Here is a 13,846-nt window from a genome sequence, read left to right as displayed (position 1 = left end):
TACGTTTCATATGAATGATAGATTTACTGATTTTTTGAAAAAGTCATTTTTTCTACGGGCAAAAGGGGTCATTATTCTATGTCGAATAATGACCGGGGGTCACTTTTCGACGTCGAAAAATGACCCCCGGTCATTATTCTATGGGAGTCAAAATTTGCCTCTACACCAGTCAATCAAACTTTTCATGTAATATAAAACGGTCTTTGGATGTAAAATTAGTGAAAATAGTCAAAGGTGTTGAATCCCAACCTATAGTTAAACATATGCATAGAGTAGAAATAAAATCAACGGTAGTTATCAAAATGAAAGAATATAGAACAAATCGTTCCCGTGTACATTCCGTTGACAATTTCTGTACATCATTCTTTCATGAGAACCTATGTATATCATTATTTCACGAGAATCTCTGTACATCATTATATCATGAGAACCCTTTTACATCATTATTTCATGAGAATCCCTGTACATCATTATTTCATGAGAATCTCTGTACATCATTATTTCATGATAATCTCTGTACATCATTATTTCATGAGAATCTCTGTAACATCATTATTTCATGAGAATCTCTGTACATCATTATTTCATGAGAACCCCTGTACATCATTATTTCATGAGAACCCCTGTACATCATTATTTCATGAGAATCTCTGTACATCATTATTTCATGAGAATCTCTGTAACATCATTATTTCATGAGAACCATTGTACATCATTATTTCATGAGAACCCCTGTACATCATTATTTCATGAGAATCTCTGTACATCATTATTTCATGAGAATCTCTGTAACATCATTATTTCATGAGAATCCCTGTACATCATTATTTCATGAGAACCCTTTTACATCATTATTTCATGAGAATCTCTGTACATCATTATTTCATGAGAATCTCTGTACATCATTATTTCATGAGAATCTCTGTAACATCATTATTTCATGAGAACCCCTGTACATTATTATTTCATGAGAATCTCTGTACATCATTATTTCATGAGAACCCCTGTACATCATTATTTCATGAGAATCTCTGTAACATCATTATTTCATGAGAACCATTGTACATCATTATTTCATGAGAATCCCTGTACATCATTATTTTATAAGAATCTCTGTAACATCATTATTTCATGAGAATCTCTGTAAGATCATTATTTCATGAGAACCCTTGTACATCATTATTTCATGAGAACCATTGTACATCATTATTTCATGAGAATCTCTGTAACATCATTATTTCATGAGAACCCTTGTACATCATTATTTCATGAGAATCTCTGTAACATCATTATTTCATGAGAATCTCTGTAACATCATTATTTCATGAGAACCCTTGTACATCATTATTTCATGAGAATCTCTGTAACATCATTATTTCATGAGAATCTCTGTACATCATTATTTCATGAGAACCCCTGTACATCCTTGTTTCATGAGAACCCCTGTACATCCTTGTTTCATGAGAACCCCTGTACATCATTATTTCATGAGTACCTCTATATATCTTTATTTCATGAGAACCTATGTACATCATTGTTTCATGAGAACTTTGTGATTTGGTTCTGCTCTTATAACTTAGCGCACAATTGTAATAAAACTCTTGGATAGCATAATTGTCATATAACAAATGCCCTCTTCCTAAAATTTCCAACATCACTTAATCCTTCATGATGACAGGAACCAGGGTCGTTTGTTTCCGTGTTTGTCTATTATTTATAAAACCTCAACAGGGTTATTTATAACACTATAACATTTTCTGTTCTGTTAAACCGAAGCAGTGTTCCTTATGAATGGTGACTGAGATTTCTCTTAGGAATGGAAGACGACTCACATCCTTTGGAATATTCTCCATCCGGTGAGCAATTGTTCTTTTACATTTTGAGTCAATATCAAATTGTGTGATTTATATCATCAAGATTTGGAAATCAAATTTATTATACCATTTTTTTTTATGATTATTCAAAATGTAAAACTATTTTCAGTAATGGAATGGGAGTGTATAAAATGTACATTTCTAAATGCTCCACAATTTACTTCGTGTGAAGTCTGTGGCTATGTCCAATCTACAGCTGGAATGGATTCTCCACCCATGCATATGTCGCTGCCAGAAGACGATTTGGTAGAAGATTCCGAGACACCGTTGTCATCTTTACTGGAATATGAAGAGGGCGTTTCTAACGCAAGAAAATCTCATGGTAAGTAACATTTTAGGGACTCATATTCATACAAATATTACGAATTATTTTACTACAAAATGTAGACATTGAAGAGTGGTATAAAATGACATTCCGATAAAGATTTTGTGGATGAAATAAATACATTGCATATGACATTGGTCCATTCGGCTCCCGAAATGATCGACTTAATTTTTTTTTAAGGAAAGTAGGCAAAACCATCTTATATATATACGTTATATTGTTAAGAAAGTTGTTATTAATCCTGAAATTCCACGGCACCTTCTTCAACGTTTTTTTCTTCTTCTGTTTTTTTCTTTCTTCTTCCAAACGATGAAGTAAAATAACTATATGCTAACAGCCCCCAATATATTCAATGATTTTCCTTTCTGCAAATACATCTTTAAAGATCAACTTCGTGAGCAAGCTTTATATGATTGTGGAAATTTTATATACATAGCTATATTGTACAAGGGAATGAAGAAATTCTAAAAATCTAATAATGAAATTTCAAAAAAATATAGCAAAACTTATGCTTTTCTGGAAAATGGTTCCTACATTTTTCTAACGAAATTAACACTGACAGCGAGTGTCAAACCCACATCAATTTTAATATACTATAATGAAGATATCGCATGCATCTCTTTAAAATGGCTTTCTGTGTAAGAGAGTGAATTAAATTCTAATGCTGGCATATTAATTTCATATGCACATATATATACATGTACATGTATATATATAATCCAGAACGCCATTACCTTGGTTTCTTAAGCCTGGTATAGCTTTACAAAGTTTTTTCCTGTGGTTACCATGACCATTTTTTAAGGGGGGCTATTTCAATTATCCTCTGAAATAGATAGTTCTGGAATTTTCCAAACAAAAAAAATATCCTATAGAAACATGTACATGTATTTAATCGATCCAGTAGGAGCGTGTACACCGCGACGTCATCAGTACTAACTTCCGTACAAGCGGCCGTGAAAGTTTGTACGCAGGGATTTCAGAGTGTACACCGGCCATGGAAGATTGTACGCAGCGATTTCAGAGTGTACACCGGCCGTGGAAATTTGTACACAGCGACGTCAGAGTGTACGGCGTCCGTGGAAGAATCCCAGGTTCGATCCTTTGCGTCATAACTAAAACAAACATTGGAAGGGAGTGCAGCTTTGTCATGCGCCTGACATCACGAATCTTTCGCATATGACCTTTTATACGAAGGTCACGTATCATGTTAGGCGTTTACACGAAAAAGAACCAGTCCTGCGACGGCCATGGGCGTCGTGCTTATGATAAAATCTGTGACATTTCACCAAAATAAAAAAATCAACAAGCAAACAAAACTTCATAGTGCTATCTGGCATCATATACAGACTAGCAACAGATCGACTATTTCTGGACAAAATTTTAACATCAACGCCAGCAAGCTGATGCTAGATTTACTCCTCAACGGCGAAATCCATTCAGAATATACATCTGTACAAGACTTTAGCAGGCTGTTGGCAACATAGTACAAAAATTAACACTGACCTCACAGGGAACATACAAACCACAGAACTAGTTGGCGAAGAAATAGTTAATCTGGAGTTAGTTGTGATTCTGAACTACACATACTAGATGTTAGGCCTTTGCTGGATTGGTTAGGAATGAAGCTTTACTACAAAGGACTAGAGCGTCACTTATTGTACTGTGACTGGAAAAGCATATTAGAACGTTTATCCCATTGTGAGGACCTTGACATGGGCTGTAGGAGTTACTCTATCTTTGAGTTGATAGAGGAGGGGTTCAGATCACTTTGTTAAAGGGATGACAATAGAGACCGCAGGTGAGCAACCGTAGGTAGACAAAGTGGAGTCGTTTTAATTAACCATCAGAATGATCCTGTCAATTTCAAAATTGTTTGTTTTGTTGGGGGGTTTTTTTTTGGGGGGGGGGGGGGGTTATACTTGCATATACACGAAACGTTATGCTTGGGGATGGAAATGCTTTTTATGGCTAGTTATTTCATTATACTAGAAATAAAATTAATCTGTAAACATTATCGTAAAATTTGTCATCCCTAACATTTTATTTGTCCATCTTATATTACCGGGTATGTTGATCTTGTCCATAAAGTTTTTATTTTTAAAATGAACACAAGCACTTTATTAACGTTATACATTCGCAAACAACACCAGCAGACATTTCAAGACATTATGCAATTTAATATTGAATAGATGCAAGGTGAAGATAACGAACAGTGATCAATCTCATAACTCCTACAAGCAATACAAAATAGATAGTTGGGCAAAATTAGAGTATTATAATTTCATAATGTGGTTTAATAATCGTATATACTTTCTGCATACTATTAAACAACAATTATAATGTTCAATAAATGGCATTTTTCATCACTACAGTAGTGTTGATTTAATTGATCCTTACTCAGCAAATACAGAGCTGCGGTGCGTTTGTGTAGGTTATGTAAACCATTAGTTACCTATTTTACGTATCAGTCCCCAGTAAGTTTATTCTTAGAAAATTTCAATCCCTCTTATCAAAAAGAAAAAAGGGATGCATGCAGTTGACACCATTTCCGTCTTCCGGTTTGAAATCTTTTGGGCGCACCAAAAGAAGTTTAAAAATAACACTATACGTAATACAAATCTTAGTAGATTTTTACTTTCTATAAGTATTCAATTCCTTTAATTTGATATCCTTTCGACGGCCGAATCTTTAGAAGAATGTTCCTCTGAAGTCTGTGGTAGATAAACAATCATAAAAAATATGAACCACCGCATCAATGCACACTCTGTATCAAGAAAAAACATGTTCGGTATTCCATCAGTGTCTAAAGGTCACACGGCAGGTGTCACTTCGACAAGAAGTATGCGCGAAAGACTTTTGAATCTATGTAATTCATCTATGTTTTGGGTTTTTTCCCCATCTATTTTCCTTCCTTTTCTTTTCTTTTCTTTTATCACGTGCTGGGTTTCTTCTTTCTCTTGACGCCTAGACTGTGTGCTTGTATATGTCCGCACAATGAAAGAACTTGAACAAGAGCTGCAACACCACCAGTGGGACATCATTGGGTTCGCTGAGGTGAGATGGACAGGATTCGCTGAGGTGAGATGGACAGGGTTCGCTGAGGTGAGATGAACAGGGTTCGCTGAGGTGAGATGGACAGGGTTCGCTGAGGTGAGATGGACAGGATTCGCTGAGGTGAGATGGACAGGGTTCGCAGAGGTGAGATGGACAGAGTTCGCTGAGGTGAGATGGACAGGATTCGGAGAGACAACCACAGAAGATGGCCTTAAGATATGGTACAGCAGGGAAGATACAAACCATGAATGCGGCGTAGGCGTCGTCGTGCGCAAAGAAGTCACAGGGTACATACTGAACTGGGTGCATACTGAACTGCACATTCATCTCGAGCCGGATTTCCGCCATCCTTGTTTCAGTCAAACCCAAGAACGTCACCATCATAAAAGTATGTATGCTTCAGCATCCATCCATGAAGATCAAGAGGTAGAAAGAATTATGAACAAGCGGTCAATATGGAATAGGTGAAATCAATGACAGGGGATTTCACTGACTGGAGATTGTGATCAGCCAACGGCTCACTATCGCCAACACCCTTTGTCCACAAAATATTTCCGGTAGACACATGCCGAATGGGAAGACGTATATCAAGAAAGACTTCATCTTGACTCCGCGGCACTTCAAGCCAAGCAGACTAGATCGTACCTTGGTTTTGACGTGGTCAGCGACCTCAATTTTGTGCTGCTCACAATGAAGAAAAACTGAAAAAGAATCACCAATCTGTATTACCCAACGAATCAAGTTCAACCTAGAAAAGCTGCACGAGACCCATCAGTTGTCGAGATTTTTCAAGCTCAGCCTCCTGGACATCAATGACTCCACCTCTAGTTTCAACGAGGCAGTTCGGGAAACAACGGCAAATGTACTGGGTTACCAGAGGAAGATAAAACGTTCCCGAGTAACCAACGGCATTATGGATCTCTGTGACAAAAGAGAACAGAAAAAGTCAAAGTACAGCAGTCCAGAAGGAGCTGCACAGTACAGCACAATAAACAAGCTCATGAGAAGCAAGATGAAGGGTTTCTCTTAATAAAAGAATACCAGGACACAAAATTCAAATAAATAATGGTGGCAACCAACTTCTTTACAAGCATTTTAATTCACCGGACCACTCCATCTTGTCCATGAAGGTCAGGATTTTGAGAGAAAAAATTACCACCCCACAAATATTCCAACATGAAGCACCCTTTTCGTAGACAACATGAATATCACTGGATCAGGACTCTAGGCACGGCATTTCCATATGGATGCAATGATAATGCATATGATGTGGGAAGTTTGACTATACCACAAGGAAATAGCCTGAATGTGATGGGACTCTTTCCCAATATTCAAAGACGGAAACGCAGTCATGGATATCATTCATATAAAAGACCAAGTATAAATGATGTCACGTTTGATTCATTTTTATCTTACGTCAAACGGCAATTAGGTCCACATCATATTCGCACAAAAATTTACTCTGTTCCATTGAGAGTTTTATATACGTTATATCAATAAGGCATAGGTAGTCTAAACTTGGATTTTTCAGCACATGAATATAGACTGAACTCTGTGGTTATTGATGTTGCCAATCACAGGATCTTTAAACCGCCACGGGTCATGGATGATATTCCTTCCAAATCATGCCGCCAGTTCCTTAAGCTCAAATTTACAAACAAAGAAATAGATGCCGTCAAGATAAGCAACATTCTTCGTCATAAAAGACTAGAGTTCAGTCGTGTATTCCAACTTATTTCAAGCTCAAGTCTACATCCAGTATTTCCACAGGCACTCGACGTTTCAAATATCTATAATAAAAAAAATTGTCTTCCTGTAAACATAATATTCACAAGGTCTATCTTGGTTTTCTTTTTTACCAGCTGCATCGCTTGAAATTTTTGGAGAAAAGTTCGATAAAATATGATAATTAGACCCCTACCGTTAGAAGCAACTATGTCAAGGTCTTGCCTCTCGCATCGTCATGGTGAACTGGGAAAAAAGTCCATTCATCGGCTATAATCAACCGTAAAACATCGTCTACTGCTTCTCAAATTCGAAAAATCGCTGAAACATGGACGGAAGTTGACATAATTTCGGGATATCCCTTTTTTCATTGGTCGATAAAATTAAAAATAGCAAATAATATAATTAGCAGTAAATATATGCTCTACAGAGCGAGATAATGGGTCTTACACTATTCTATTAGTGTTTACTTTTTTTTTACAAAGGTAAACATGATAAAACTTCACTTATTCATGCATTCGTTGTATTAACATTAGCCTAGTTGAAAGTAATTGTCACACGTAATAAGAAAATTTCAAAATTGAATATTAACACGCACGCACGCACGTACACGTGGGTATACTCTCAAACGTCCACAGTGACATTTATACATCCCAAATGAAATAACCTGTCCTGCTTATCTGTAAATTTTCAGTGTTGTCACAATGGGTGACTAAATGTGGGTAGAAGTCAAAGCGGGGGGGGGGGGGGGGGGGGGGGGGTCATGAGCATTTCCAATGGTAATGCAATAGATTTCCCGTACCAGCCTGTCCCGAAACCACACAAATGTGCCCGAAGTTTATTGTTTGCAGGGCTGCAACTATCCTGCATGCAGTGCCACCCCCTTTTCGTACCGCACAAGCGTCAGAGGGTACATCAGCAAGGAAATTCTCATTTGCATAATTATGTCAACTTCCGTGCATATTTCAGCGATTTTTCGCATGTGAGAAGCAGTAGACGATGTTTTACGGTTGATTATAGCCGATGAATGGACTTTATTTCCAGTTCACTATGACGATGCTAGAGGCAAGACCTTGACAGAGTTGCTTCTAAACGGTAGAGGTCTAATATCATATCATATCGAACTTTTCTCCGAAAGTTTCAAGCGATGCAGCTGGTAAAAAAGAAAACCAAGATGGCGGCGTCATATACCTTGTGAATATTATGTTTACAGGAAGACTTTTTCATTATAGATATTTAAAACGTCGAGTGCCTGTAAGTATTTTCCATAAATATACTTCTACTATTGCATCCAAACTTTTTAATCATAAACAAACTTTGTAGTACCTAGATGTAAACCATCTTATACTTATCAATATGGATTGTAAAAAAAATTTAAAGAACTTTTAGTAAACTTGAAATCACAAAACTTTTCTCAAATCAATAACATCAAAACGTATGACTTTTCAACACTTTACACGACCAATTCACCGTTCGTTATCTTCACCTTTCATGCATGCTAATCTACATACTAGAGTACCATATATTTGTATCAGAAAATCTTACACAATAAAAAAAAAAGCACTCCTTGCCACTTTCTAAATTTCCTGTATTTTTTTGGCATGGGGGGGGGTTTACTCGGGTGTTTTTATTTGCCAGTACATCTTCTTATTGTACCAATGGGCTCTCTGTTGAATCAAAGTGAGGATTGGATCTATTTATAGTAAGTGCACACGTGACCGACGACCCACACGTAACACTTGAGAGTATATCCAGACGGTACACCGAGTTTATCCAGTTCAATCGATTATGAAATTGACAATTAGAGCAGAATGATCGAGGCGGTTTCAGAAAATGGCGGGTTGTGTTTCTTACGTTACTCTAACAAGTTTATTGTTATTTCGAATTTCTAAAATTTCGGCTTGAGCATCACTGAAAAGACATTATTTGTCGAAATGCGCATCTGGTGCATCAAAATTGGTACCGTATAAGTTTTATATTACGTATACTTTTTCTCTCAGTGTACGTGTTTCATCCTCAATGTATAAAAGTAACATACAAGCAAACGGAATATTTTCCAATGGTACACATTTTATTGAGTATATAAAGGGGAAAGTGAATAACTTTGTAAAAGAAAAAGAAAAAACTCTATGTTCAGTGGTTGAGTGTTTGTGGAATTTTAGCGACATAAACCAGACCGTATAATTTGTCAGTATGATAAAGTATGAAAAATAATAAGATATGACAATTTCGACAAACTTATACTGGTATTAAAGGAGTACTGGTTAATTCAATGAAAGGTGAAGATAACGAACAGTGATCAATCTCATAACTCATATAAGCAATACAAAATAGAGTTGGTCAAACATGGATCCCTGGATATATCAGAGATGGGGTTAGGTGCCTAGAAGGGATAAGCATCCTCCTGTCGACCAGCCACACCCGCCGTAAAGCCCTATATCCTGATCAGGTAAACGAAGTTATTCGTAGTCAAAATCATTGTGCTAAGAACGGTATGAAACACGTCAGACAACATTTGACCCAATGATAGGTTGTAAGGGGAAACGGTGATTTTCGAATCCATGTCTATGAACTAGTGACATTATGGTGGAAGTGCGCAAGCATGCGAGAAAAAAAATAGAAACTGATTGCCTTTATTTACTGAACGTGTCCACGATTTTACACCGCCTTTATAAAGACAGCTTGTGACGTTACGTAATCATGAATATTTCGAAATGGGACATTCTCTATCTGACTCGTAGAATACAAGATTAGGAAATAGATTGATTGCTTTTTAATCCGATCGTGTTAAAGTGTATAACTTATATAGCCTGATATAAAACGTGTGCTTTTAATTATGTTGTATATCCAATTAATCGGCTATATGGCTTTAACAGGAAATGAAAAATAAAAAAACTTATCCATGTTTAAACTTCATACACAAATATAATTGCAGATCTGTAGCTCTCTGAGAAAATCCTTTGGCGGACCAGAGCTATATACATTGTATCTACCCCTTATAAAAATCTACAATTTACGGCGCAGAAAGAGGTGTGCACGGTTGAGGCCTTATATCGCTGTATTCTTGCATCGTCGTCTCAAAAAATTACATCAAAAAATTCCTACCATATTTTCCCAATATATTTATGTCTAGACTTACCTTCCTATATTCACTAAAGCCTGATGCGACCCGACAGCTTCAGATAGTATACAGACATGGTGTTAAGGAGGATGAAGATAACGAACAGTGATCAATCTCATAAATCCTATAAGCAATGCAAAATAAATAGTTGGGCAACCACGGACCACTGGACACACCAAAGGTGGGATCAGGTGCCTAGGAGGACTAAGCATCCCCTGTTGACCGGTCACACCCGCCGTGAGCCCTATATCTTGAGGAGGACAGACAATGGCGTGCATTGTTTCTATAAACATAAATTCATAATATTTGTATTCATTTGGTCGTTGACAAGTACTTTCTTCTTCTTTTCCCCCCATAAAACATTACATTCTAAAATGAAATGAAATCTATCGCTTATATGAGAAGCGTGATATAATGTACATAGTACTTCGTTAAAAGGAATACCAGACCATCTTCCAGTTTCGAAACAAAGAGAAAAATACACCACATGACGTGAATGCCAGTGATCACCTTTTAGTATATGATCGAATTGCCAATGTCAAAATGATTATAATTCCACCACTTCTCCCCTCAACATCAACAGGAAAAACTTACTCCTCATAGGCACCTGATCCCTCAACATCAACAGGGAACACTTACTCCTCATAGGCACCTGATCCCTCAACATTAACATCAACAGGGAACACTTACTCCTCATAGGCACCTGATCCCTCAACATCAACAGGGAACACTTACTCCTCATAGACACCTGATCCATCAACATCAACAGGGAACACTTACTCCTCATAGGCACCTGATCCCACCTCTTTATATTACTGATAGGATCTATGAGATTGATCACTGTTCGTTATCTTCACCTTTCACCAGAGACTTACAAACATATAAACACGAACCTAAATCAATGTATTTATCAATTCCTAATAGAAGCGAATTTCAAAATAAATGCAGATGGTGGTAAAGATCAAAATCAAAGAAACAAGAAGTGATGTTGCCTTTGTTCCGTTTGATGTAGGTCCATTGTCTAAGTACTCGATCCAAAAATTTACCAAGTATCCGTTTACTTGTTTTTATTACATTTGACAACCCAAGTCAGAAGCATTTTTTTGTTCTGTATTTTAAGAGAGTCTAAGTTTTACAAATTTGAAAGTCGTGTTTGCTGTTATTATTTTCGTAACCCTAAAGGTTTCTCTTTTATTTCAGAAAGTGGTTTCATGAATGACGAACTTCGGGTAATTATGGTCGGTAAAACGGGATCAGGCAAAAGTGCAACTGGAAATTCCCTTCTTGGCAAGAGCGTGTTTGTATCGGATGTCTCCAATTCAAGCATAACTAAATGCTGCAAACGAGGATCAGCCACGAGGTTCGGACACGAGCTTCTAGTAGTGGACACTCCAGGTCTTTTTGATACTGGTAAATATTTTCATATTTTAGTTATGTAATAGGATAATGATTTAATCATTTAAATATACTCGACCAAATGTTTGCTAATGAAAATACTACTTTGTTCGGTTTAGGTATGACGAATGACATCATCACCACAGAAATCCTTAAATGTGTTGGGATTAGTTCACCGGGACCACATGCTATTTTGCTTGTCATATGCATAGGTCGATTTACTGCAGAGGAGAAAGATACGGTCGAATTGCTCAAGAGGGCATTTGGACCAAGCATGTCACGATACCTGATCGTTGTTTTCACGAGAAAAGATGACCTTCAACGTGGTCAGAAATCGATTGAGCAGATATTGAAGGATGCACCACCTAGTTTACAGGAAATCGTACAGAGCTGTGATGGTAGATATTTTGCTATCAATAATGCTGAGGAGGATGTTAAAAAGATGGATCAACAAGTACAAGATCTTTTGCGCATGATCCAAAAAATGGTGCACGGAAGCGGAAATAGTTACTACACCAGTAATATCTTTAATCAAACTGAAAGAGTAATCAGAGAACGTGAGAGAGAGCTAAGAAAGGTGTTTGAAGAAAAAAATAAACTGGATTTGTACGAAATGAAACAAAAGGAGTTCATAGAAAGAGAGAAATCCCTGTTGGAAAAGCTTGAAAGATTAGAGAATAACCGAAGTAATGAAAGGATGTCCATAGCTAACAATTTGAAGTTACTTCAAACAGATATGGATAATTTAACTATGGAGGCCGTGCCTGACACTTTTGACGAGGATGAAAACTGCAAGTTGGTTAGTGTGCAGCAGAGGATCCTTGAAGTCAAGAATCGTTTGGAGGACCTCAGGCATGCGCATGAAGATATGATGATTTATGAAGATGTTGGAAAGGCATCCACGTCTGGATATCGGTATCAGAGAGAAATTGATAGAAGGGTGAGGGAAAATGTTCGAGATGAAATTGAAAGTGGAAACAAAAATATTCTGAAGAGATTTTGGAAGAATATCAAGCATGCTGGAAGTGGATTGATGACTAAGTTCAAGGAAATATTTGAAATTGTGAAGGATAAGGCGGGTTGGCGCTGAAAGAACACATCTCTTTGAATTTGCTTACATACATGCTACAAGTGTACATATATGATGTTATAGCTAATGAATAAATAGAATATTCATGTTTATGTTTTAAACTATGTCATGTATGCGTGTATATATATATATGTATGATCTTAATAAAATGAGGTAGATAGTCGCTCATGTGTTACGTCAAAGTGAAAAATAGAAGAAGGGTGGGTGTGTCGGTACACAGGGCAGTTCCTGATACATACATCAACAATGAATTCATTTGCGTATTGAAAAATTGTATATGAAAAGCTCCATGACAAACATAAAATGTGTCAGAAACTGAAAGAAATCATCCATATAGCCAAAGTCATGCTCCATAATATCACACACCCAAACCTAGTGTGTGGAATAGAACGAACAAAAACTCTACAAAGCCAAAGTCATGCTCCTTATTTTCTCCCTCAGTGCCCTCGTCCGAAAACAAATATTTTCGTGACTATTTGATAATAAAACAAAACAGAAAAAGTGAATAGGTTGGTTGCGTTCGTTTTAATAAGTAAACATCAAATCAACAAAGCTGAAAAATCACTAATGAAAACATGAATTCAAAACTGAAAATGGGCTGGGTGGGAGGGAAGGCAAAGGCACAGAAATACAAAAGCGACCTTTGTTGCTTGTAACGAACCTCGCACTGCCCGAACACTAACCAGTAGTAGTATATATACTAAGCGCAAAAGCACTCGTGCATGACCTCAAAAACCAGCGAAATGTATTTACGGAAAATAACGAAAAATGACGAAATATAAACGTAAAGAAATGAATATAACATCACACACCCAAAACTAATGTGTGGAATATAACGTAAAAACTCTACAATGTAAAAGCCAAAGTCCTGCACCATAACATCACACACCCAAAACTAATGTGTGGAATAGAACGTAAAAACTCTACAATGTAAAATAATAGACTGGGACTCATAAGCAGTTATACGTAGATGAGCATTCATTCATTTTTATTCCCATTCTTATCAGGAGGAAACGCTGAACGGGGCTATCCTTTAGAGATGATACGGAGACATAAGATGTAGGAAGACAGAGTCCTTAAGTTTGTGTAAACTAAAAACTTTGAGAGGCCTAAAAGAATGTATCAGAACTGCATAACGGTCGTTGTACCAGTTACAGAAATGAAATTAAATCTAACAAGGAACTAATTTTTTTATAACTTGAGAGTGAGAGGAATCCCTTAACGAATGTATCAAAAAGGTGAAGATAACGAACACTGGTCAA

General features: G+C 36.8%; 1 protein-coding gene across 1 annotated transcript; it reads left to right on the top strand.

Annotated features, from left to right (window-relative positions):
• Window positions 1-1,699: 1,699 nt before the first annotated feature.
• On the top strand, window positions 1,700-12,747 carry LOC125655039 (GTPase IMAP family member 7-like). The gene is made up of 4 exons (XM_048885160.2): window positions 1,700-1,856; window positions 1,984-2,196; window positions 11,300-11,509; window positions 11,614-12,747. The coding sequence occupies exons 1-4, from the start codon at window positions 1,817-1,819 to the stop codon at window positions 12,582-12,584; spliced, it is 1,434 nt and encodes a 477-aa protein (XP_048741117.1). The 5' UTR covers window positions 1,700-1,816; the 3' UTR covers window positions 12,585-12,747.
• Window positions 12,748-13,846: the final 1,099 nt, after the last annotated feature.

Source organism: Ostrea edulis, chromosome 7 (assembly GCF_947568905.1).
Source record: "Ostrea edulis chromosome 7, xbOstEdul1.1, whole genome shotgun sequence".
In the NCBI taxonomy this organism is placed as follows: Eukaryota; Metazoa; Mollusca; class Bivalvia; order Ostreida; family Ostreidae; genus Ostrea; species Ostrea edulis.
Note: the sequence above shows the minus strand (reverse complement) of the source record. Positions and strands in the feature narration are given on the sequence as shown.